The sequence below is a fragment of the Cheilinus undulatus genome, linkage group 11 (assembly GCF_018320785.1).
Source record: "Cheilinus undulatus linkage group 11, ASM1832078v1, whole genome shotgun sequence".
Classification (NCBI taxonomy): domain Eukaryota; kingdom Metazoa; phylum Chordata; class Actinopteri; order Labriformes; family Labridae; genus Cheilinus; species Cheilinus undulatus.
Genome location: NC_054875.1, coordinates 4,049,191 through 4,076,338, shown reverse-complemented (window position 1 = coordinate 4,076,338; position 27,148 = coordinate 4,049,191). Strand labels below are relative to the sequence as shown.

Below are 27,148 nucleotides of genomic sequence, written 5' to 3'. Positions count from 1 at the left end.
CAATATCTCAGCTTCTAAATAACCTAGAAGTTTGATTTTGACAGCTAAACCACCATTTTCAGGGCCAAGGAATCCAATGCTCCTGGTTGCAGATGTGTTTAGACATTTTTTACAGCAGTTCTTGCAAATACTTACTAATTTTATAAGACAAATTGGTCATTAGGCCATACTAAGCACCAACCACAAGGACATGTTTATGTAATGGTCTGATTATTGTAGTAGGCCTATATTATGTATGCTGAACAGTTTACTGTGCCCTACATGTAAGTTGGTGGTTGTTGTATTATAGTGGTGTTTTTTCTTTTTTTTGCAGGTTCTAAACATGAGTGACAAACCACAAGCTGCTGGAGGGGCTACTTGTCAAGGTCAGGAGTCTATCAACTGGAAGCAGTGTATGCTGTGCCAGTCTGATGCTGACAAGGAAGAGTTGGTGCATCATCCCCGGTTAGACTCCTACCAGCATGTGCTGGATGTAGTAGGAGAGAGGGCCAGTGTGCATGATGGCAACTATGTTGAGGTCCAATGACGACTGCAAAGCTGTACAAAGAACACACTTAACTTCCTGTTAATGAAAAAAAATCTGCTTATTTGAGGGCTTGCTAGGCCACGCCTTTTGACTCATGACACAGTTTTTGATCACCTTCAACAATCGAGGTCACATCTAGCAGTATGCCAAAGTACAAGAAGATAGGATGACAGTCGTAGGAGGAGTTTGAGAAGTTATGACTCCAGGAACAGGCCCCAAATCACCCAATTTTGGCTAATTTATTCACATGGTGGATTTCCTGTCGGAGTCAGAGACGTGGTCCCACTATGTTTTTTGTAGCAATGTTTTTTTATAGATCTGTGATGACTAAAACTGACCAAAAGTAAGTTTAGTTTTCATCAAGATGACCAAAACTAGATTAAAATGTAATGTAGTTTTTGTTGGACGTTCAAAATCCATGATATTTCTCCACTGTGGGTAAATCTGTTAAAAAACAACACATCTGTATCTATTCTGCTTCTCAGCTGTAGAGAGCAGGGAGCCCAGGTTTGGCAGAGTGCAGAGAGCACACTACCATGATTTGGTACCAGCTTTAGACAAGAAAATAAATGCTTGGACTAAAGGTAAAGTCTAAAACATGAAGACTAAAACTAGTATAGAATGTTTTCTAGTTTTTGTCGACTAAAACTAGACTAAAACTAAAAAGGATAGAAATGACTAAATGTGACTAAAACTAAAATGTATTTCATTTAAAGACTAAAATTAAAAATAGCTGCCAAAACCAACACTGATTTTCAGCTCCAAAATGATGGAACTGTTAGCCAGGATGCTAGAACCAAGTCTACTGATCCAACACTGATGCTTTGATGTCATCAATAAATCACAACTATCTCATTTTTATTTAAATTCCCGAGTCTAAATGTAATCTTTAACATTTTAAATGTAGCTTTAAACCTAACATGTTTTTAAAATAATTTCCCTAACATTGTTCATGACTTGTTTGATATACTTTTAATATTTTCATCTATTTATTTATGTGTTAGCATACATTTTTGACCCATTTTTAGTGTTTTTTATTATTTTTCATTAACGCTGTATTCATCATAGCACACATGCTTGACTTACAAAGCACTTTTGATTGTGCCATCGATGTCGTATGTTGATGTGTGTGTGTGTTCTTTCTTTTCGGTGCTGTCATTTAAATCACCTGTACATATGCTAGTGCTGTCACACTAAGTTCCTAACTTCATCTGAAGTTAAAGTTACTAAGTTACTTCAGTTATTTAATGGCCATTAAATCACACATCCTTGCCTGAATGTGTTAAGTTGCCATAAAGTCTTGCAAGTAGAGATTTCACTTTTTATTTTTCACAGCAATTTTTTTAATGTTTCTATACCCTCATTAGGACCAATGTCCCTTTACATTGTAGCCAGAGCAGAAAAATCAAAGTTTTCTCCTTAAATAGAAATGAAGCCAAAATGAGGCCAATGACAAAGATCTATTTTTCATTGGAGTCATTGTTTCATTCAAGTTCCAAACAAATCTATTAATCAAAAAAGTCAAATGTATGCTTATAAGAGGTCTGCAGTTCAGATGCAAATTGAAAATGCACTAAACTTACAAGAAAACTTCCCAGAGTGGTGGAAAAAGACGTTTATTTTGCAAATCAGACTAAAAAACCTATTTGTCCGTTTAGTTCAGGTATAACCAGTGAAGTTTCCGGCAAACGTATATTTTCAGGTTGTTGTTTGGAAAGTTTTCATTCCATTTGTTGTGTTGTGATTTGCCAGACACCTGAACTGTAAGTTTCCTCTGTCCTCTCAGGTATAAATACTGAGCCCGTGTCTCTCCACTGTAATGCTTTCTGCTTCTCAGACTGCCATCAGGTGAGAATAAACTTTATCCTTATTTTAATGTAAATATTAATATCAAGTACTCTCACCTTTCACTTAAGAAAAGAAAACGTTGATTTTTTAAAATTTTATTTTTATTTTTATTCTTTCAAAAAGGTAAAAACTGAATCTTGAAAGTTTTTCTATAATATTTGAATATAAATTGTATTGTAAAACAGTTTTAATTATTTATGTAAACTTTTTCTAATGTTTCCTACCTAAATTTTGCAGACTTCTTTGAACTTGAGTCTGCATCTCATCCTTTCTCTTAAACCCATGTTTCCTGTGGAATAGAAAGACGCTCCCTCGAAGAACCAAGAGAGGAAGACAGAGAACGAGCAAGAGGTTCTGCACAGAGGAGGTAAGACCAATTTCTATGTTTTACACAAATAGTTAAAAAATTTCTTACTGGGCTCATATAGCGGGGGAAATGTGTGTACGTGTAGAATATGGGTTATGTAACTTATGAATACTATCTGTGCAACCAGGACAACATCCAAATACCTTAAATGACGGTGTGCAAGAGTAGTGGCACGCGCTGACGCTCCAGAGTGAAAACAGTCAGCCTTTGTTTGGCTGAAGGAACCAAAACTCCCTTTTTTCTCTAAGATTTTAAAGACTGGGATCTTTAAGATTTCAGAGGATTTTAAAATTTGGACGATTCCATCTAAAAATATTTCCACAGCTGATTGCATGAAGCTCTTCTGAAATAAACTGACAAATGTAAAAGACTGAATTAAACTTAGTTAGTAGAGTGAGAACCTAAAATAGAGCTGCGGTGTGTTTACTTGGTCTTTAAAACACGTTCTGATGATTTTAAAGAATAAATAAGAGACACTCGGACCAGTTTTGCGGTCATGTTTGGTTGCGTCAAAATGCAGTGAATGCAGGAAACAGCAGAGGATGTCACGTTTTCGGATAAGACCAAAACATTATTTTTTTCAAAATTGGTTTGATTTTAGAAAATACCAGGCAAATATGCCGTATTAGGTAATTCATAACAGAATTCATTTAAATTTACAGAAAACACAGCATACTTTAATTTTAAAAACTGACATAATGCAAGTTCAAATCAAATGATATTGACACCATTCATATGGGGTCCATAAGTAGTCCTGTGGAAGGTTTGGTTTAAATGTGCTCAACAGTTTTTGATTTAACTGTGTCATCATTTTGAAAAAAAAAAAAAAAACATGGTTTAAAGTATCCTTTTATGCTGATGATACCATCCAGGGTTGGAATAAAACCACAATTCTGAGCGTTGGCATGACTCTCGTTAAAAGGGAACAAATGTGAAACCAGCCTTGATACCACGGCAAGAAAAACAGAAGTCCAAGGCAGATATTACTGGGTAGATTCCTGATTTCAGTTACCAAAGACTGCAGGAAATCCAATACACAATATCTAAACTGTACAAAAAAACTTTAAGTGTTGAAACATTTCTTGATAGATTCAAAGTGGATTACATTAAAATCAATTCAAATTGTATTTTGGAGGCTTGAAACAGTATGCCAGCTGGAGTAAAGGGTTTAAAACCACAGTATGATAATGGCTCCTAGGATTTAAGGGTAAAAGAAAGATCTGAGTTCCTGCAGGGGCTGTACATGCCAACACGATAAATTTAGATATGTCCAAGAGCTATTTAGAACAACCAGATAATAATAAGATCCAAGTTTGTAAAAGAAAAACCAACAGCATAAATCTAGTTTTATGCAGATGATGTTCAATTTTACAGATTTGTAATAATTAGGGGGATTATAGGTGCTATTTTTTACCATGTATTTAGATGAATCCCAGGATTCAAGTAGACTGTAAATGATCATTTGTGAAAAAAAGAGGTATATATGCATACAAAATTTGCTATGATTTGATCAAGTTTTATGTAGGTTTTCTATTATCATGTCAAAACTACAGCTAAAAGGAAAATCTGTAATTGCAAAAGGGCTGTTTATGCTACGCAGACTTTCCACTATTAATTAAGATACGTCCAAGGACTTGATAGATAGATAGATAGATAGATAGATAGATAGATAGATAGATAGATAGATTTTATCGATCCCAATCTGAAACTGTGGTGTTACAGCAGCTAGTTATCAACACGTGAAGCCACAAAGAATAAAAACACCATAATTAAACATTAAAGGTTATGTAGAAAAGTTTTTTAAAAAGTATAAACATATTTACAAAAAGTCAGTTATCAGCATTACAAATAAAATGTCAAATAAGTTAATCAAAAATAAATATAAAAAAATACAAATAACAGTTGAAACTCTACAAACAATAGGTTTATTGTAATATGTATTAAAGACTGGAAACACATGGTTGAGGTTTAAATGTTTAAAAGAACTTTTATGTGAATTGCAGTGATTAGGTTTTTCAAGTGTTTAAAGTTATGTTTGGAACATCTAGAATAGAATGAATGAAAATGTGTTTTACAAATATAAACTTATACAAAATAATCAATCAAAATTTAATGAACACAAAATTAGAATTGATTTGATAAAATTATATGCATATGATGTCTGTATATTCACAAGCCAAAATCTCTTCAAAATAACTTTCACAAATTATTTAGATACATCCCAGGAGTGTTTGGAACAGAGGATAATGAATAAATAAAAATCTGTTTCCCCCCCAAAGTAACCTATTTTATAAAGTTATATGTAGATGATGTTAGAGTTTACCTTAAAAATATGAATAAAATAGAGATTGATATCAAAAAGAGGGCTGGCATGCAACAATATGTTTCCACAAATAATTCAGTTATGTCCAAGGATATGATTTTATCAAGTTATATGCAGATGATACTTGATTATACCTTCAAAATTAAGGCTAAATTGGAGATCTGTAATTAAAAGAGGGACGCACGAGCCAAAATCTCCTTTCACAATGAATTTAGATATTGTCCAGGGCTATATGGAACAACTAGAATTTAATACATGCAAATTTGTTTAGAAACATCCGAGACATAAGAAATTAGCAATGATTTTATCAAGTTATATGCAGATAATATTGTGTTAAATGCATAATAAGACATAATATTGCATGCATATTCATAAATGTTTTATATTACCACAATGCTTAGAATGATAAAAATAGATAATAATACAAAAACTGTCAATAGCTGTATAACTTTAGTGCTGGAGACTTAAATGTTTTAGTAGTTGACTGGATCATGTCATGACTTACTTTGGTTTAGACGAGCATTTTCACGACACCAAACTTTTAAAATAATAGTTGCAATGATATCCCTTGCAATTTCAATGCCACACCAATAAAATCAGAAGCCCAAGGCAACCAGAAATTTGTAATTTCTTGTTTTCAATAATCAAATAATCCAGAATGTATAAATTGCACAATAACATTGCCAACATTTTAGTTACGATATCTTTTATCAGTGGTTTCATAACCAAGCCAGTTCCTACATTTTTAACGGATTAAATCCTGCCATACACACTGGTTTTATGAAAAAGATACAACTTTTAAAGTTTTATTACTTCAGAACTTGGTTTTCATAAATGTTTTGAATGATAATGAACTCACTGTAAAAAAAAAAGGGAACAAAAAGTTGCATGGGAAATGTTTTCAGTATTCACTGGGATGTTTTATCGATGCAGCTATGCTCCTCACAGTGTTTATGTCTCATAACAACTTCACTTCCCTTCCGCGGAACCATTTCCTGATTTCTGCAGAGAAGATGGCTGCAGTTTCTAGAAAACACTCGTGTGGTGTTAAACAGTGTGCACAGGAAAACCCTCGCTTATGCCGGTCTGTTTTTTTTTTTGTTTTTTTTTTTTGAGACTGCAATCACTGCACCTGCATACATGGAATCTCAGGAAACATCAGCTGATGCTGATACCGATGTTGATTTTATTTTTGAAAACATATCCTTTGGTGTTTGACCATGAAAGCATTGTCCTGCAGGTGTCCAATTCTGCCTAATAAAAACAAAGATTTAATCAATATTAAAGTGTTCTGATACAACAGACAAACACTGGCAACTGATATCTGGTCATGCCACATTATTTGCTGATGTTTGCTAACAGGGCCAAAGTTCTTTACATCCCTAATAAGAGCCTTGTATTTTTATAATCCTCTGACAGTCAAGACTTGTGTTGGTATACGGAGACAGTTTGTAAAAGTGAACAAGTGCATTATCTTTCATAGAAATAAACAGTTATTGGATAATAATTCACATGTCTTGGCTGCCAATTTAGCTCAGTTGGTGTTGCAGGCGCCTGTACACTGAGGCATCAGTCCTCAATGCAATGATTGCAAGATTGATTTCAGATCCCAGTGCATATTTCAGTGCATGTCTTCCCTCACTCTCAAGACACATAATTATCAGACTAATGGTTAAGGTAAAAGCGTATTATTTTTCTACCTATTTCAATGCCACAGCAGCAAAATCAGAAGTCCAAGGCATCTAATAATAGTTAATTTTTTTATTTTTTACCATCATTAGAATCAATGAATTAAAGTTATTCTCACAAAGAAACGTTATATGACATGTCCATACAGAAATTTTATAAACTTATAAAAAAATCTTGTGGTATTCATGTTGTGTTCTGGAATTTGGAAAAAATAAATGAGTATTGATTGCCTAGGATTTCTAATTTGTTGGCGTGGTATTAAAACACACCAGATGGACTGTTATATATATTCATTTCATGGGTATATTTCACATTCATATAGAAAAATCCCATAGAAAGTGTTTGGGAAGGGCAGGACTTTTCAAATAATTCAAAAATGGCGATTGAACAAAAGTTCTGTCTTTCAATTCATGATGGGCCAATCTGAGCGACAAGACAAAGGAGTTAAAAAGTGTGGCTCTCTGCTGGTGTTTGAATAAAGAAATGTGGACAAGGTTGATTAAAAGCCCAATATTTTTACAGCTACATCCAAGCTAATTGCTAATTTGTGATTGCAAATTCATGCTGAAGCAGCTTGATGGAAAAGCAAAAAGATTTTTTCTGTCAGGAGCAGCTTTCAGTGCTGTTCTTTCCTCTTTACAATACGAAAAATGTGGTCCAGTTCTGATAAAACTACCGCTGTACTAAAGCTATATCCGAGCTAACCACTACGCTAAGTGGTAGACATTGCTATCAGCTTTAAGTATAACTAAACCCCGCCCGTAGCCCCGCCATTATTCTGCTTGGTCTGGACTGTGTTCGGTTTGGCATGAATGTTGTGGATTGGAGCTTTGCAAGATGGATTTGCCTGATGAGAGACGTAGAAAGTGGCCAACCAATCGGCTTTGCAAGGCTATGAACATAGATATCAGTACTGCCTGATCTCTACTAGCATCATACTGAAAGGTGGGAAATTCTGTAGCGTCATTGGAGACAGTTAATCCGTCAAAGCAAGGCTGAGAGATGAGACTGGTTGATATTGCAATAGTTTATTCAGTTTGTCAGCAGATGGTGGTAGGCGGTAAACTGGTATCGATACCGTCACCGGTAAAATTTTGACCACAGAACGGGTTTTTGCAACACCGTCATCAGTGGTTTAAATGCATGTGTAATGTTGTACATGCATGAGGTGAAACCGCTGCCACCACTGGCGTAGCAGAGTAAGAAGTGGTAGACAGCAGTCTAGCCATCAGCATGTTTTGCTCTAGCATTACCAGCAGCTGAGCTACCAACTGAACACAACCCACTTGTGCTGTTGTACTTAAACAGTAAACAGGGATCTTTCCTCCCCAAGTTTGATGTCTGTAATAACAGCAACATACAGCGAGTGTCTTCACGTCGCAAAGCGTCTGTCTCAGTCTGTCTAGGGTTTTAACATAGGCTTCACTAGTTTGTCTCGGTTTGTCAGCGCTGCAGTGATTTATCGTACAGCAGCTTTAACTGTTTAAAGGTGCTTTTTAACCCATGCCTCTCCTGTTTTAAGTCCATGATGAGTCAAAGATTCTGACTTTGGCGTTGAATGAGGTCAGAGAAGCAGCTGCAAACTCTTTTAAACTTACATGTACAGCAGCTGAAGCTAAGTTAAATCAATGATGATTGCTACTTTGTCAAGTTCTTCCCAGTAAAAGTCTGGTATTGTTACGTTTCTCAAACTAAATGTGAACACCCACATCAGGAAATTTGCTTATGCCGGTAGCAGCTTGACACACCTCAGAGACAACATTAAAATCTATGAGAAAAAGAAGTGGACATAGAGAAACTCAAAAAATTATCAATTTTTGTGGTTATTTTTAAGGGGAGATGGAGGATTGTAACACATGAATATGCATTTAAATGCGTTACCTCGTTTTAATTTTGCAATACCGTGATACAGGAACACTACCGTAAAGGAAAAGAAAATTCCATGATATGATATTCAAGCCATATTGCTCTCAGTAGGCACCCTGCTTGGCCCATGCTGGACTTGCACACAGCTTCTACAACATGGCCATATTCCCAGCTGCTGCTTTCTCTGCTGCTGCAGTGTTAAACTGGTAGTTGCTGTGTATAATCTTGCATTTACTGCCTCAACATGCCTCATGAGATGCATGCATTGAAAGACAGTTAATGCAACTCTAATAACTTCATATGCTGCAAGCTTGATATTCTTCCTAACACACATTGTGTTAAAAACTCTGATATCATGACAAAATGCCTAAAACTGAAATATGAAACCTGAAAGCCCCTCTGATCCACTTAAAAGGTGTTCAGTAGGGAGGGGGATTTCAGAAGCAGCTGGAAGATCCAACTCGCTCTTTATTTTAGGTATACCTACGCCTTTAAGGTTCACCACATATTTGTCAACAGTTCCGTCCAACATTTTATCTGCCTTTTTAAAGTTTCATTTCCTGTTCAGTTATTAGACGTTTCATGCAAAGCTGTAACACAGGAGACATCAGTGAAGTGAAGGTGAAGTTGTATGCTCTAGAACAGTGGTACTCATTCTTGGGGTCGGGACCCCTTTGGGGGTTGCGAGACACTAAGAGGGGGTCTCCAGATTCCCTAAATAAACTAAGAATATTTTTCAATTTCCACTGTTGCCACTATACAACAATTTTGCCAAACAGTTTTCATCATTTTTTCCACAAATTTTAACACATTTTTGCCATTTAACACTTTTTTTTCATTTTAAACCCTTTCCACCACTTTTTCTGCCTGTTTTTTGCCACTTCTAAACCAATTTTTGCCACATGTGCCTGACGTTGCCTCTGTTGACCCATTATTGCCTCTATTAACCCCATTTTACCACTTTTTATGCCCAATTTTTCCCATTTTAACCACATTTTACTATCTGATATGCCGATCTTTGCCAGTTTGACCAGTTTCTGCCAATATCTGCCTATTTTTTCTTTCTCAGTTAGCACTATTTTTATATTGATCTTTCTCTCCATTTCACCAGATTTCCACTGATTTTTGCCAATTTAAAGCTTTTTCCGCCACTTTTTAATTACCTTTTACCACTATTTTTGCCCATTGGAGCCTTTTTTGGCTATTTATTGCTTTACTTTTAAGATCTAAATTCACCACCTTTTCCACCATTTTTTACCATTATTAACCAATTATTTCAATTTTTAACTCATTTTAATTCTTTTTTTTTTTTTAAACAAAATAGATTTACATTTTTAAGAAGAATATACACTACACAAATGATTTAAAAAGAGACTTGCTTCATTGATAAGAGTGGTTAATTTTTCAGGGTAGATATAAAATATTGATATCACAGCTTAACTTTACAATAGACCGTGATTTTGCTGACCAACATGGAGCCCCAGTTTGGCTGGGCCCCAGAAAGCTGTCCCCTTTTTGGTATATTTTTAAACTCAGAAAAATTAACAATTTTTAGGGTCAAAATCTTGGAAAAGTCTGACAAAAACATCTTAAGTCAGTACAAGCACGGTGCAGGGATCAAGAACAGTTAGGGTTAGAACTGATAACACATAAAGTCGATGGTCATCACAGATTTTATCTGCCATCATCGTTTTCTCTGAAGAGTCAGTGATTTTTCCAGGTAGTCGTTTGTCTCACAAGGTTTGACTTTTCTGTAAGTTTGAGATCTTTATCTATTGACAACTGTCAGATAAATAACAGATGTCTCATGATGTTTTTAAGAAAAAAACCTAAAGGTGGCGTGATGATGATGTTCTGTGTAGGCTGTCCTATTACTCCTGGCAGAACAATCAACCCGCTCAGAGTCTGACAGATGAGATGTACAGAAACATGAATCCAGAACAGTCATGATCAGAAGATAAGGAGCCTGCAGACAGTCAGACTAATTTTATTCATGATAATGAAAACGTGAAGAAACTTAGACCTGCTGTTTCCTTATGAAGCACAACATCTGCATTTAATAGAGATATAATGAGAATTCCACCATCCATTTACCTTTTTTTTATCTATTTTTTGTAAAGTTTAAAAATGCAGATTTTTTTTCAATGAAATACATTATTATATAAAACAAAAACAGTGGATGATGCATGAAAGGCTGCTACATAATGAAGCTTAAAGCTGCTGTTCTGTTGCTGTATCATTCATTTTTCTTCTCTTTTGCTGCTGACTTGTTGGGATTTGTAATTCTGAATTTTATTTATTGTTAACATATTAATAATAGTTATTTTAATTATTTATATTTATAAAATGCAAATATTAATCAGGATTACTGAATAATGGTGCACCAACCTAAAAAAAGGGAACACCAGCTTTAAAGGAGCAAAATTCAGTCTTAGTTAAAATTAAAATAGTAATACAGTTAATTGTAAATAAATATTGGTATTTAAATACCAATAAAAACAGACGGAATAACCATGTGTAATAATAAATGAACACAGTCAACCTCTACTTATTTATCATATAATTTAGGGAAAAAAGCAGCATCAGTTGTTATCAATGGCATCATATTCAACAAATAACTTATATAAAACTAAACTCCAACAAGCAAACTATTCACTGAGCAAAGCATGGGAAAAATATGAGAAAAGAGAGAAAACAATATGGCCGAATCACATGTGATTTTAATGATGGCGGACTGAGACAAAAGGTGGTGCTGCCTACAAACTCATTACAGTAACTTCACCACCCAGTGTCCCAACTTTGATCCAACTGCAGTCACACTAGTGTTTGTGTAAGTGAAGGCACTGTAGTGGATATAAATGGACACAGCAAAGTTGGCGTTAATCAACTAGCAGGCAACAAGACAACACTTGCAGCTTTCAACAAATGCACATAAAAATGCTTTCGACAGCTATTTCTGCCAAGAAAAAGCCTCTCACTTGAACTCAGAAAGTCTGTTAGCCTTCTGTATCGTCTTTCGTGCACGTCTCTGTGCATGTCTGCTGGAAAGTGCAGGGTAATGGTGTAGATACTGGGGAGATGGTCGCAAGGGCTTTTATAACCTGCTCAACATCATAAGGACCCCTGTGGTTTTCACTCCGGTTCTTCCATGAGGGAGGAGAATTTGTCCTTTTCACAACTTGGTATGAAGTGCTGCAAGGGCTCCTGGGAAAATGAGTCCCCCTAATGTTCAAGACTCTTTGTTTAAGGTCGTTTTCACACCGGATAGTCCGGGGGACTCGGTCCATTTTGGAACAGAAATAGCAACATTGTTGCACTTTCCTTTGGTTTGGTTCGCATTCACACTGCTCTCTTGGTCAAGCGGACCAAACCATCTGAAAACCTACAACCTCTGCCTGCTAGGTGTGCTGTCGCCATGAACAAACGGCGACCAAGAAGAAAAGAAGGCGTAGAAGAAGACGAAACTCCTTCCACTGGTCTTTTTTCCAAATAAACAATGAAAAAACACCTAATTTATGCTGTCTTGGGGTCTCTGCTCTTGCATTGGGCCATTATGAACAGCCAGCGAGGCGGCGAGATGTCCAACATGTCGTTCTTAACATGAGACGAATAAATCAGCACAGACTACAACGTGTTGCTATGGTTACAAGACGCCAAGTGAGCTACCGACATGTATTTGAGTGTATTAAATCACATAAAACTTTGTATATCATTACACTTTATGCCACTTCCTGCCTTTGGCTCACAAGTTGGTCCACTTTGCTTTCACACCTCAAACAAAGCACACCAGGATTTGTTTGGAAGCGGACCAAGACGCTCTGTTTTCAAGAGGACCAGAGTCCGCTTGTTTGGTCTGCACCAGAGTTCGTGTGAGCTTTCACACCACTCTAAATGAACCGGACTATCTGGAAAAATGGACCAGAGTTCGCTTAAACCAAACAGCCCCGGTGTGAATGCGCCCTAAGATTACCCTCCAAAACTACCACGACTAAAGTTTCTCCACTGTCGTGTAGGCAAAGTCTTTGTTTAATCCCATTGCTTGTTACCTGTCGTGATTATTCTTTGCCACTGGTTGCAAGTTCAGTTGTGCAAGCCAGTGTTAATTTCATCGACTAAAACTATGACTAAAAATGTTCATCGACAGCCTTTTTTCTATGACATAAACTAGACTAAACCTAAAAAAAATAGATCTGTGATGACTAAAACTGACAAAAACTAAGTTTATTTTTCATCAAGATGACTAAAACTAGACTGAAATATCATTTATTTTTCGGCGGACATTCAAAATCTATGATATTTCTCCACTGTGAGTAAAACTGTCAAAAAACAATGCCTCTGTAGCTATTCTGCCTCTCAGCTGTAGAAAGCAGGGACCCCAGGTTTGGCAGGGTGCAGAGAACACACTACCATGATTTGGTACCAGATTTAGGCAAGAAAATAAATTTTTGGACTAAAAATAAAGACTAAAATGTGAGAACTTTTTATGGACTAAAACTAAAATGTTTTGAGTTTTCGTTGACTAAAACTAGACTAAAACTAAAAAGGATAGAAATGACTAAAATGTGACTAAAACTAAAATGCATTTCTAAGACTAAAACTAAGACCAAAATCAAAAATAGCTGCCAAAATTGACAGTGGTGCAAGCTTTCTCCCCATGTATGCAAAACTCCAGCTCCCTAATCCCCCATCCCATGTGGAGTAGAGACCAGAAGTGCTTGGGTTTTTTTTTAAAAAAGAGGACTGTATGTTTAAATAAAAATGGCAGAAACGAGTTACGCCAGAGGGCTTTGTAATTAGCCAAGCAGCATGAAGCAGCAGAGCCACTTTTAACAACTTTTCTCCGTCGTTACGTGCAATTCATCAGCGAAACCAAAATGTCAGTTTACTGTTTAGTACTGTATGGAGTGCAGTTTGTGTATGCAGTAAGGAGGGCAGAACTGAGCAGCACATTTCTACTTGTCACCTAAGACTGAGAGCCCCCTAGTGGTGGAATTTACATACTGTGTATTTTATTTGGTGGCCATGATTTGATTTTTTTCTAAGAGAGATGGGGTGTGGTTAGAGTCAAAAACAGGGACAAGAGATTAGGGAGCCACAAGTTGGACATGAACCCGGTCCATGCATTTACATGGGGCGTGACCCGACCGGTAAGCCATCCATGTCCCCAACACAGTAATTCATTTGGCCACTGTCCATGGTGTTGCTTGCAATGAAGGTTTTGAATGTATCATGGCATGTTTCCTTCAAATTAATAATTTATTGGTATTTAAAATTGACTCACGGGCCACAGTGAGTGAAGATGGGTGTATCAGATGGCCTCTTGGCCCCCGTTTGCTTACCCTTGCCTTGCACTCAGATTGCCCCATTTACAGAGGCTACAGCCCTGCAAGAAAGCAGCCCACAGTTGACCTATTCTGTGTGCATATGTTAAGTAAAATTATATTTTAAACTTTGAAGTTATCGTAACCTAGAAAATACATATTCAGATTAGCCACATTTAAATTTCTCACTCTGCACGCACATCAGCCCACATCGTTTTTATCTTATCTGCCTGCAGCTCTGCACTCTTTGATTAAAGGAGATGCAAAAATTTAGTATACAGATGTAAAACGAAGCCTTTCTTTGTTAAAAACATCCAAAAAATATGGATTGTGTCTATCTGAGTGGTAACCACAACCCTGTCCCATGTTTTTTGAAACATGATGCAAGCATCAAATTCAATACTGCTCCATGATTTTGCAGAAGTAATTAAACTTTTTGGTGAAAACTGTTTTCACCCGTTTTCTTCTGCCAGGTCTGCGCTGGGTTGTAAGGCTACAGGCTGAAAGAGTCAACTTAGACTTCAACTTAGACTTCTGTGTTCCTAGTGATGTGTTTTTCAGTTCCTCCTGGGGAAACTGAGACGTTCCCGGGCCAGAAAGGATATGCCAGCAAGTTCTGGGTCTCCCCTGGGGCCTCTTTTCAGTTCGACTTGCCTGGAGGACCTCCACAGGGAGACGACTGGGAGGCTTCCTCTATAACACTCTTCTTTTATTTGTGATTTGCACAAAGTTTTTAGGAAATGAGGTTATAGTTGAGCTTTAGAGTAGAGGAAATGTGACGTGATGATGATCCCTTTTACTCTGAAGCTAGATTCTTCTACACATTCATCTCAGAGTGATTGGGGAAGTGTGATTGTAGATGCGGGAGTGTGTGAGTAATAAACACACAGTGATCACAGAACCACAATGATACATCTGTAACTTTCCACACTGTTATGTGGCCCTTTGTGACATCCAGGCGAGAACCTGTTTAACCTATTTGTGGCCGACAGATTGACTCACAGAAAAACCTAACCAAATATCAGCCATCACATCGGATCACTGCGAGCTTACAGTGACTAAAGCTCTCCTCACATGCACAGAGATCGTGATGGGCTCCTGCAGGGGAGGGAACTTCACAAAAGAAAGCCAGAACAAGATGTGATGCCGAGAAGCCACAAACATGTTGCATGCTCTCACTTTCTTTTGAATCCTGTCTGTGGGTGTGCTCTTTTGCATAGAACACATAGTGTTTGGTGAAGATGCACGCTTCCCTACAGAGGCAAATATCTGATGTGGCGGTTAGATTAGCTGTGAGAAGGGGCCCACTCTCACACTTTCCATCATACCTTATTTACATGATGGCAGCCATTGTAACGTGCTGTATAGGGAGCTGTCATTACAAACCAAGCCTTGGAAACTTAGGATATGATCATAACTTACCGATCCCCCTGGGTGAAGTTCAGGAGCTTCAGCAGCACACACTACTGCTTTGGCAGTAACTGATCTGGTCATGCCAATAAAGCATATTGAAATTGAAAATTGAAATAGACAAACTCAACAAAAGGGGTTAATTGCCTTTTATAGTCACAGTATATGGTTAAAAAAACTAGAAAGACATTCCTAACAATGAATAAAATCACTCGCAATGGATTGTGGGATATGTGGTCATGTTATCCTCTTAAGAATGTACCTTTTTCTCTGTTTTAAATGCAGTTTTTGCACAGAACAAATGTTTTACAGTCATGAGTATTAAGGTAGCTGGTTAGCTTTATTCATGTATAAAAAGTGCTGCTATAAGCTCATACTACCTTGTTTACTCCTCAGCAGTGATGTGTGCCTCTGTCAGGTATTTTGGTGCTCTAATTGGCCAGATATTAATGTGACAGACAGAATGTTCAACCGATCATCCTTTAGCCCCCTTTTGTTTTAAGGTTCTGTCCCATTCTGATGGATGTGAAATACACTGTATAAAATCAAGCACCTAGGCATGCAGACTGTTTCTACAAACATTTGTGAAAGAATGGGTCACTCTCAGGAGCTCAGTGAATTCCAGCGCGGTACTGTGATAGGATGCCACCTGTGCAACAAGTCCAGTGGTGAAATTTCCTGGCTCCTAAATATTCCACAGTCAACTGTCAGTGGTATTATAACAAAGTGGAAGCGATTGGGAACGACAGCAACTCAGCCACCAAGTGGTAGGCCACGTAAAATGACTGAGTGGGGTCAGCAGGTGCTGAAGCGCATAGTGCACAGAGGTCACCAACTTTCTGCAGAGTCAATCACTACAGACCTCGAAACTTCATGTGGCCTTCAGATTAGCAAAAAGAACAGTGCTTAGAGAGCTTCATGGAATGGTTTTCCGTGGCCGAACAGCTGCATCCAAGCCATACATAACCAAGTGCAATGCAAAGCGCCGGATGCAGTGGTGTAAAGCACACCGCCACTGGACTTTAGAGCAGTAGAGATGCGTTCACTGGAGTGACTGACCAATCGCGCTTCTCCATCTGGCAATCTGATGGACAAGTCTGGGTTTGGCTGTTGCCAGGAGAACGGTACTTGTCTGACTGCATTGTGCCAAGTGTAAAGTTTAGTGGAGTGGGCATTATGGTGTGGGGGTGTTTTTCAGGAGCTGGGCTTGGCCCCTTAGTTCCAGTGAAAGGAACTCTGAATGCTTCAGCATACCAAGAGATTCTGGACAATCACATGCTCCCAACTTTGTGGGAACAGTTTGGGGATGGCCCCTTTCTGTTCCAACATGACTGTGCAACAGTGCACAAAGCAAAGTCCATAAAGACATGGATGAGAGAGTTTGGTGTGGATGAACTTGACTGGCCTGCACAGAGTCCTGACCTCAACCCCATAGAACACCTTTGGGATGAATTAGAGCAGAGACTGAGAGCCAGGCCTTCTCGTCCAACATCAGTGTATGACCTCACAAATGCACTTCTGGAGGAATGGTCAAAAATTCCCATAAATACACTCCTAAACCTTGTGGAAAGCCTTCCCAGAAGAGTTGAAGCTGTTATAGCTGCAAAGGGTGGACCGACGTCATATTAAACCCTATGGATTAAGAATGGGATGTCACTTAAGTTCATATGCGAGTCAAGGCAGGTGAGCGAATACTTTTGGCCATGGATATGTGAAACAGTCTATCTTGCATATCCACTTTGCATTCTGCTAGACTACAAACTACTTCACTATTGAACAAATGAACTATCTTGGAAACCTGAAGTCCTCCTAACATGCATGCAATTGTGCAGGGCTGTTTTCAGAACAACCTTTAAATGAACCTTAATGTGTGGGCTCTTGAACTTTGTACGTTGTTTACACATACATTAGCTGACCTCAGTCCCTGTTTCTAGTAGGAGAGAGCCTCAAACTGTAAAAACATGCAGTTTTTAAGGGCGTGCTATGGTGAGCACCACTTTGCATGTGTTTATAAGTTTGTGAAGCTCTCTTCCAGGAATGCAGGCATCTTTGACAAACACAAGTTAGTCCCCGTGGTTTCAGATGACATCTCACACAAAGTAGTGCAGCTTCATCTCCCACTCAGTCTGGAGACGCTGTGGTGATGCTATCAATGTGTGTATCTGTGTGTGTGTGGGTGTGTGTGTGTGTGTGTGTGTGTGTGTCAGTACACCTGCAGCTCAGACTCTGGGTCTGAGAATCTGCAGGAAACATTTTGTACCACTAAACACTTTGATGGGTTAGGAGCTGGATGCTGATTGGCTGGTTGTGTGGTATTTTCAAATAAACAGAACTCTGATCTTGTTAAAATGTTAGAAATCAATACTAAGGGTGTGTACCAAAGTGAGATCAGGGGGTAGTCCTGGTCCACTGAGCCTCAAGTCCTAAAGGTTTCCAGCTCTCTTTTCAAGCAGCCATGACAATAGTCTGAACTCTTATCCTGGTCCTCTATCAGTTTATGTTTAGAGTTTTGGCTTAGAATCATTGTAGGGTTTCTGTTTTACATTTTTGTAGTCCCACATTAAATGTGTGACTGGTCTACAAAGGAAATTGTCTTTTGAATCTTAAGTATCAATATCCTTTAAAATTCATTTTACAATTCTGCTTTTAGTAACAGATGATAAAGGGATTCTTAAGAAATCATCACTAGTCTACTGTACAGTGTCCATTTATGGACATCCTCAGGTCTAAAGGTCTGGTGTTGGACCTCAGGTGAAAAACCATCAGGTCACTGTTGAACCTCTTTCGAGTGTCGGACTTCAGACAAAGAGGTCTCAGGAAGAAAAGGCGTCAGAGTCAGACAAAAAGTACTCAGGACAAAAACATCAGTCTCAGAACACAAGGTCTCAGATCAAGAGGCGTCAGGCTCAGATGGAAAGGTCTATGGACAAATGGCATCAGGCTCAGACAAAAAGGTCTCAAGGCAAAAGGCATCAGGCAGGACAAGAGACTCAGGCTCAGATGAAAAGGACTCAGGACAAATGGCATCAGACTCCGACAAAAAGCTCTTGGACAAATGGCATCAGACTCAGACTAAAAGGTCTCAGGACAAAAGGCATCAGGCTGAGACAAAAAGCTCTATGGACAAATGGCATCAGACTCAGACAAAAAGGTCTCAGGACAAAAGGCATCAGGCAGGACAAGAGACTCAGGCTCAGATGAAAAGGTCTCAGGACAAAAGGCATCAGACTCCGACAAAAAGCTCTCAGGACAAATGGCATCAGACTCTGACAAAAAGGTCTCAGGACAAAAGGCATCAGGCTCAGACAAAAAGGCCTCAGGACAAAAAGCATCAGGCTCAGACAAAAAGGCCTTAGTACAAAAAGCATCAGGCTCAAAAAGTTTGCAGGAGGAAAAGGCATCAGATTTAGGTGAAGGTCTCAAGACTGAAGGCAACAAGCTCAGTCAAAAAGGTTCAAGGACAACTGGCTTTAGACTCAGATGAAAAGGGTCTAGGGACAAATGGCATCAGACTCAGACAATCAGGGAATCCCTTTTAGTCAAATTTTCTGACCCTTTTTGTCTGATCCTGATGCCTTTTTGTGCCTTTTTTTAAGGAGACCTGTTCTTCTTCAGCCAGATGACCTTTTTCTGACCTGAGGTCTGACGTATGACAGATCTCATGAGACCTGGTAGATCTCCATCTGAGGTCTGACACCTGACTCTGACCCGAGGATGTCTTTAAATGGGCTACATCATGTCTGCAATGCATTAAATTTAATGTATAAACCTGATTTAAAGTAGCTAAATATGAAAGTTTCTACTGAGTTTTTAATGGCACAAAGGCTTTCCGACCTGGTTATTGTCCTGATTATTGTGCTGAAATACTGCTGGTATCACTGTTAAAATTATCCTGCAGAAGAAGCACAGACAGTTTGTCAGATGGAAATATCACTGAAATGGTTAATACGTGAATTAAGACAATATTCCATCGTCTCTCTTTTTTCAGTGCAGCCGCTTTGCTGTGGTTTTTTTAACCACTAAAACATTAAGCTGTTTATCCTTACACTGACCTGAAACAATCAGACAGATATGAGAAAATAAAAACAGGTGCTTTTTTTGGGAAAAAAAAGTAAAAAGCTATTCATTCAATCTGCTGTTTCAAAGTGAAACAACCCACACATTACTAAAGAACAGCACTGTTTAGGACTGAAAATTATTTTTTATGACAAGTAATAATGCAATATGTGGGGGTGTTATTAATTCTAATGGCAATGATTACAGTACAGATATTTAAAGTAGCTCTCATTTTACCTCATCTTCATTCATGAAAACATAAAAACAATCAAACACAACTAGTATACAAAATCTATGTTTTATAAAGAATAATAAATTCAGTAGTATAGTGTTTTGCAAGGTCTGATCGCTGTCCTTTAGTCCTGATAATTCAGTTTCTGTCTCAGTTTGAGTCTGACATAGACAGCCACTCATAAAACGACCTTCCAAGTAACTGAGCGTAGGAGCTTGATATTTATGACCTGGTTCCTTTTGACCAAAACCTGAAGTGAAATAATGAAAGTCAGTGTCTGATCTGAAGAGAATGTTAATAATAACAATTTAGTTTAATGATTGGAAAATAATATCTTAAAAACTCTTATAAAAGCTGTGAGAGTTTTTGACTGTTTTATCAAATAGTTGGAAAAAAGTCTTCACAAGAGCATACATCCAAACCAAGGTGGGCAGGTGCTGAGCTGAAAGAAAGTAGATCAAAAGAACAGAAAAGGCGTCTCATGCTGCAGGGCTCAAAAAGTCAAAATTATTTATTGCACCAAAGTGACGTTTCAAGCGCTGCTGCCCTTTACAGACAGTTTTATCAACAGGCAAAGGTGGTAGGTTACCTGAGGATTTATGCTCCAAGGGCCCTCAAGATGTGGCTGATAGAGGTGCACCACATATGTGCCGCATGGCTATGGGTGCAACCATAAGCAATTACTACAACTATTTATAACTTAAGCTCAGTCAGAACTGCTTTGTTAAGAAACACACATGATGTGTATTTATAGTTTCTCTTTATTAGCAGTTATGACACTGATAAAGTCAGAGACAGAATAAAGGAGGAGCTGGGGTGGAGGAGGGTTGTAAGGAGAGGCTTGCAGAGGGCATAGCCAAGCAAAAGCAGTATGCACAGCAGCATGAGTGGGATTTCCCAATAGCACGCTTAGAATGAATTAGCCTGCTGTCATCTGATGAGGACTTGTGTGAGGAGCTGATCTCTGTTGTATGGCAGCACTTGAACTAATGCTATACACTTGATTTACTATAACATGTAAGAGGCTGTTTTGTATTTAAATGGTTTTGGTGTGGCTTGAAATTTTGGCTTGATCTTAGGAGTGCTTTGGGGAATAAAAAAAAGATTGAAAACCACACTGGTCTAGAACAGCGGTGTCAAAGTCAAATCCGGCCTTTGATACAGTTGCACCTGACCTGCAAGATCATATTTTTGTTATAGGTAGCCAACTGGTATCAGGTCTGCAGATTTCAGCCACGTAAATTTAACCTTGATGATTTTAAATATCCTTTTTAAATCATAAAAAATGTAAAAAAGAAAAAAAAAAGACATTAGACTATAGTTTGGGCTGGCTTGCCTGTTTTCCCCTGCATCACATATGTGAAAACTGCTTTTGCATGTATGCCTTCTATGTTATGACTCTGTTCTTCTCATATTTATTTATTCATTTGGCACACTTTACAATTAAAACCCACATCTACTTATATGCATATACATGTATCAAAACAAGGTACTGCGTATCCTCACCTGGATTTTTTTTTTTTTTTTTTATGGTCAGTCTTATACATGGAGTTATGTGTGCTTTGTTCTGTTGGGGAGGGGTCGGGAGGGTTTTTCTCCTTAGTTCAATTTAAAAAAAAAGTTGGAAATGTGTATTGCAAGGATCTTGTCATTCTGTACATGTATATTTCTAAATAAAAATGATTTCTTTTAAAAAGTAAAGAGTAAGAATAATTAGATAAAAAGTCAGGAAGGTGGGAGATGACATTAATTCATGTTTTCATTTCAGATTTTCAATTTGGCATCTCACTATTCTGACTTAAAGCTATGATTTTGACCTTTTATTTCATATTTTGACATTTTGGATTGATAATTTAAAATTCTAAGTCATATTTTGACCTTTCCAACTCCTAGCGTTGACTTTTTAGTCTCAAAATTCACCTTTCAAAGTCATGATTTTGTCTTACTGACTTATATTTGCCTTTTAAAAACAATGTTTTTTCTTTAAATTTTGTGTTTTAACCTTTCTAAATGAATAAGTTTAAATTTTAAATCTCAGATTTTGAGCCTATAAATGTATTACTTAGACTTTTTTCTAATCTCAAAATGATTTATCATCATTTATTACCATATTTTATTATTGGTGAAAATGAGGGCGACAGTTTACGGTTACATGTTGACCAGATAAGACCTAAATTCAGAATCCGGCCCCTGCTGTGATTGAGTTTGACACCCTTGGCCTAAAAAGTAAAAGTTTTATATATCTTTCTAAGTTTGACAACTCTGGTCTAGACCAAACTGCCGGACCTTGGTCAGACCAATTGAGGGGGTGTAGGTCTAACCCTAACCATGGACCAATGACAGAAAATTACGGCATGAGAACCAGGTAAAGGAAATCCTTTTACCTTTTATAACTTTTGATAGTGAAGTGTTATTTTCTCTCCTTTTTCAGCAGAGATGCCTGAAACATCTGCTGAAGCGGTGAGATGTGGACAAAATGAAGCACAACCAAAATCTAGCAAAGGTAAACAGCCGGTGGAGCCACGCCTTCTTCAGACTCCGCCTCCTCCACCTGAGAGCAGGAATGTGACACCGCCCACCGCAGGAAGTCAGGTAGCCAGTTGATTCTCTTAACCATTAACCCGCGCTCCCTCGTCATTTTAAGCATGGTTGAGGCCAATATGTCCAGAAATCAGACATGCAGAAAGGTTTTCATAAAATAATCATTTTTCAACATTTTTTTACTTTCACTGCTTCAAATCTCTTCAACAGCTTCAACCCTGACCACTAAAAAAATAAATAAATAACTCCATCTGTCTTTTTATGTCCATGTTCTGGACATACAGAAAACTGTTAACAAAACACTCTTTTTCATTTTTTTTAAACTTTCACCGACTCAAATCTCTTCCACAACTTCAACCCTGACCTCTTAGAACAAAAAACATAAAAATTCAATGTTACATCCTTTTTATGCCAGTTATTGTACACTATGCCTATGACTTGGATTCAGTGAGATAGCGTCCATGCTAAACAGATGAATCTATCGGAGCCAAAAACACGCCAGTTTTACCATCCTTTTCCCGAGCCTTCTCCTCTACCAAATCATATGCGAGCGAATGCATTTGTTCATGTTAGGTTTATTTTATGTACAGGCATAAAAAAATCAGAGGATATATGTAGGATATGAATCACAAACGAACATTTCCACCTCTAACCAAAATGTGACCACGATTATGCTAATTCCGTGCATATATAAATTTACTGTATGTTTGAGATATCATATATTCTTACCTATTGATCGAAAGGACCCGTGCATCGTCATGCATGTCCATCCACTTGCCATGAAGTGAGGGCAAAGTTGAAATTGTCCAAATGTCCCCCTTTCTTAGTCCCAGACTGCAGAACTCGGAAGTAGCGTTTTCGACTGTAAACACTCCACTTACGGCATGTCCGGCTGTAAACATAAATTCATAAATTCACACCTGAGCACACATGTAGGAGCGCACAAACTTTTCCCTACAAATGTAGCCCACTCTCAGACATCCATATCTAGTGGCACGAATCGTTTCGTTTAATTCTGATGATGTTTAGTGGGTGAAATAGCGCTTCAAACACTCTGAGTCCATGGAAGAAATCCTGCATGTGCGTTGCCGAAGGGGTTTAAATGGTGCACTGGCACTATCTGCTGAATCACTGTGGAATTGTGAAATTTAGAGCCCTGGTGATGGAGTGACTGCATGGAAAAGGTTGCTATAAATTGTTTTGTTGCCATAGACACACAGTCAAAAACGTGTTTTTAATGGAAGTCTATTGTCCAGATTTTGGACAAACAAGGATGGATGGAGCTATTTCGTGTCAATCGAGTTCTATGGGCAACATATTTTTATTTATTTATTTATTGATTTTTTTAATATGAAGAAAAATAATAACTTTGGCCAAATTTGATGTCTCAATCTATAAAAATGTGACTATCAACTCAAAAAAATGATGATAAAAATGATGAATGTCCTCACGATGGACATAGTATCCGATGGTTAAGAACAACCAAAGGGTGGGACGTGAATATACTTTATTAATGGGGAACAGGGAGGTTCTGATATCAATGTCAATTATTTATACATTAAAAGTAGTTTATTTTAGTGAATTGGCACTTCATTTTTTTATTTTTGATGTCCTTATTTGATTAATATTGATATATGTGAACATGATTATGAAAATGAGCATAACATGTTTCTGATTGTTGCTAAAGGTCAAAGTGTAGCTCCCATTTCTGAAACTGTACAAGGACATTTTATGGAGCATAAAGCCCAAAACACATTGCCGTCTGGTGAACAAATTGAAGAGCAATATATCCTTATTATATATATATTTTTAAACTATGATAAATTGTATTTTTTATTAAATAAATTGACTTCTGTGCATTTCAGAAAAGGTGACAAACCAAAAGAAATGATGCTGTATTGTTAGTTTTCTTTAGACTTTTGCTGTTTTGTGCTTTTTTTTCAGTGTTGCAGCATCATGGAGGGGGTCAGACAGAAACAGCAGAGACCGTCAGTCCTTCGTCAACTTTCCCAGACAGCTTCAAGACGACAACACGGTACTCAAATGCTTCGGTTTCTTCACCTCCTCATCTGTAGCATCATCACATTACATGCTAAGCTGTTATTTTCTACACAGGAAGTACTCTGTGGTTTATCTAAAGAGCACAGAAATGGTGTTAAACTGAAATTTTAGCTTGCATATTATCAGCAGCTGTAGCGTGAGTTATTGCACATGCAGATTCAATGATTACATTAATGCTTTTATCTCCAGAAAACAGCACAGCTGTCTCTGCTTTAAAAGAAGAGGTGGACACAGCCCGTCTCTCCCGCTCCTCCTCCTCTTCGCCTCATGTGGACTCGTCTCCCAGGCAGAGCCATCACTTCTTCTCCAGGAGAGACGGGGCAAAGCAGAGCTCCACTGAGGCCAAGCTTCATGAAGGGTGAGAAATATTTCAGTGACTCAAATCATCGTAAGACGGAAGGTTAATTGGATATCTTATTAAAAGGTCCAAACATATACTTGGACTTAAAACCAGATATCTGCATTGTTCCCATGTTTAGCTAGCTTTCATATCTATGCATTATATTGTGTTTTATGTTAAAGAGGCCGTAAGAGGCTGACATCTTCTGGGATTTCTAGGCACTGGAGTAGGGGATCATTCAGCACTACAAGAAAATAGAGAGCTCTGACTGTTTTAAAAGTAACTGACAAAGTTGTCAGTATGCAGAAGAGATGCAAAGAAGCATTTAGGATAGGGATCAGGTGGTGCATTTTGTTTGACTGAGGATGAAAAAATCCTAAATAAGGCCTTTAAAAACTTGTAAAACCTTTCCTTGTTAAATGTCCTGTTTGTGCTGTAGCGTCCCTGAAGCAACCAGGTCTCTGTTTGTGAGCGGTTACTGTCGATGGCCCGGCTGTGATGCAGTCACTGAAGATTTCCACAGTTTCCTTAAGTAAGTGGACTCTTGGAGATTATGCTTCCAAAGCTGTAGACCAGATACAGATTGAAACAGAGCTTGGTGAAATCATCAGACAACTGAGCTGTTGTAAAGCAAACCAAAATGTATGAAGATCACATCAAGTTCTACTGCAATGAAATGCTATGACAGAGTAGATTTCAGTATTTTAAAGCTGGTATCTGTGTTAAATAATGATCAGATATTCTGTTTTGGTTTAGACATCTGAGTTCTGAACACAGTCACAGCGACAGAAGCATCGCTCAGTGGAAAGTCCAACAGGATATCGTTCAGTCCATGGAGACCCAGGTAGGAACTAGAGAAACTGAAGCCATGTTTAGACCGTTTGGCTGAAAACGGTCAACTTTTGTTGCATTCTGTCTGTTTATTTATACAACATCTGCATTCTTTGGTGCCTAAAACTGGAACATTTTGAAAATGGGTTCCAGAGTACAAACCTTTAAAAAACAACATGCTTCCATTGCTGCCGAAAACAGAGACTGCATACACATGTGTAACTAGCTGTGGATCCAAAGTCTCTTAAATGATGTGTCCTCAGTCCTGTGGCACCTGAAGGATCATCCCAAAGCTCTTAAACTACTTGGAGGAAGACAATCTGAGGATGGAAGAGGGAGGATACAGAGTCAGGATGCTGTGGGCCTTTATAAAACTTCCCAACAGTCTTGAATAAAAAGGAGCTAAAAAATCAGATGCTGAAGAGACAGCAAACAAACTAAAAACAGTCAATATTCCTCTAATACAGCACATTAGCTTTGTAGAAGTTTAATAACTTTAACACAAAAAGTAAGAACAGTCGTGTTTGCTCCATGCCAATAAATCTTACCCCACTGGAAGGCCTGTTTACTTCCCTTTCATATGTTGCCTCATTTGTAAGGATCATGCATTTGTGGGATGAGCAGCAGAGCTGAGTGTGTGGGTTACGCCCATGAAAATTTTTCCAAATATTCTTTGCCAATGCCAAACAGCTTATTCTGCTGTTGACTCTTGTTGGTGTTTGGTGGATTAGATGATTAAAGTCTGAAGAAACAAGACATGTTGGTATTAAAAATGATTTCACTTAACAAACAGGAGCCTCAGTAGCATGTGGAAAAACCATGCAAAGCTACAACAATCTGGCACCTCCTCCTCATGCTGGTCACACACTGCTGTGAGATGGCATCCCATTCATCAAACAGCTTTTGTCACAAGTCAGCCAGTGTGGTTGTGTTGGTCACTCTGGCATGATTAGCTGATCCCACAAGTGTTCAGGGGGTTTGAGGTCAGAACTGCAGGTAGGCCAATCCATCCTCTCCACTCCCAAATTCTGGAGGTAGTCTCTGATAAACCCCACTCTGTGAGGGCCATCTATGTCATCTTGGAGGATAGAGTCTGGTGCCAGACTGTGGACGTGGAGGAGCAGCGGCTCTACTCCGAGTCTCTCCCGGATGGCCGAGCTTCTCACCCTATCTCTAAAGGAGAGCCCAGACACCCTGTGGAGGAAACTCATTTCAGCTGCCTGTATCCGCGATCTCGTTCTTTCGGTCACTACCCACTGCTCATTACCATAGGTGAGGGTGGGAACGTAGATCAACCGGTAAATCAAGAGCTTCGCCTTTTGGCTCAGCTCTTTCTTCACCATGACAGACTGATGCAGAGACCGCATCACTGCTGATGTCACACCGATCCGCCTATCGATCTCCCGCTCCATTCTTCCCTCACTCGGTTCTGTTCATAACTTTTATGGATAGAATTTCTAGGCGCAGCCAGGGCGTTGAGGGCGTCCGGTTTGGTGGCCTCAGGATCAGGTCTCTGCTTTTCGTGGATGATGTGGTCCTGTTGGCTTCATCGGACCGGGACCTCCAGCTCTCTCTGGAATGGTTTGCAACCGAGTGTGAAGCAGCTGGGATGAGAATCAGCACCTCCAAATCTGAGACCATGGTCCTCAGTTGGAAAAGGGTGGAATGCCCTCTCCAGGTTGGGAATGAGATCCTGCCCCAAGTGGAGGAGTTCGAGTTCAAATACATGCACCCAAT

General features: G+C 38.4%; 1 protein-coding gene across 1 annotated transcript in view; it reads left to right on the top strand.

Moving 5' to 3' along the window:
* The first annotated feature begins 373 nt into the window (after positions 1-373).
* Positions 374-27,148, top strand: part of foxp3b (forkhead box P3b) — a 32,259-nt gene continuing 5,484 nt past the window's right edge. The window contains exons 1-8 of the mRNA XM_041799944.1: positions 374-444; positions 2,313-2,374; positions 2,675-2,741; positions 22,070-22,230; positions 24,124-24,214; positions 24,430-24,598; positions 25,020-25,112; positions 25,337-25,424. Of these exons, the coding sequence (XP_041655878.1) occupies positions 411-444; positions 2,313-2,374; positions 2,675-2,741; positions 22,070-22,230; positions 24,124-24,214; positions 24,430-24,598; positions 25,020-25,112; positions 25,337-25,424 (765 nt within the window). The 5' untranslated portion in view covers positions 374-410. The remainder of the gene's footprint in view (positions 445-2,312; positions 2,375-2,674; positions 2,742-22,069; positions 22,231-24,123; positions 24,215-24,429; positions 24,599-25,019; positions 25,113-25,336; positions 25,425-27,148) is intronic.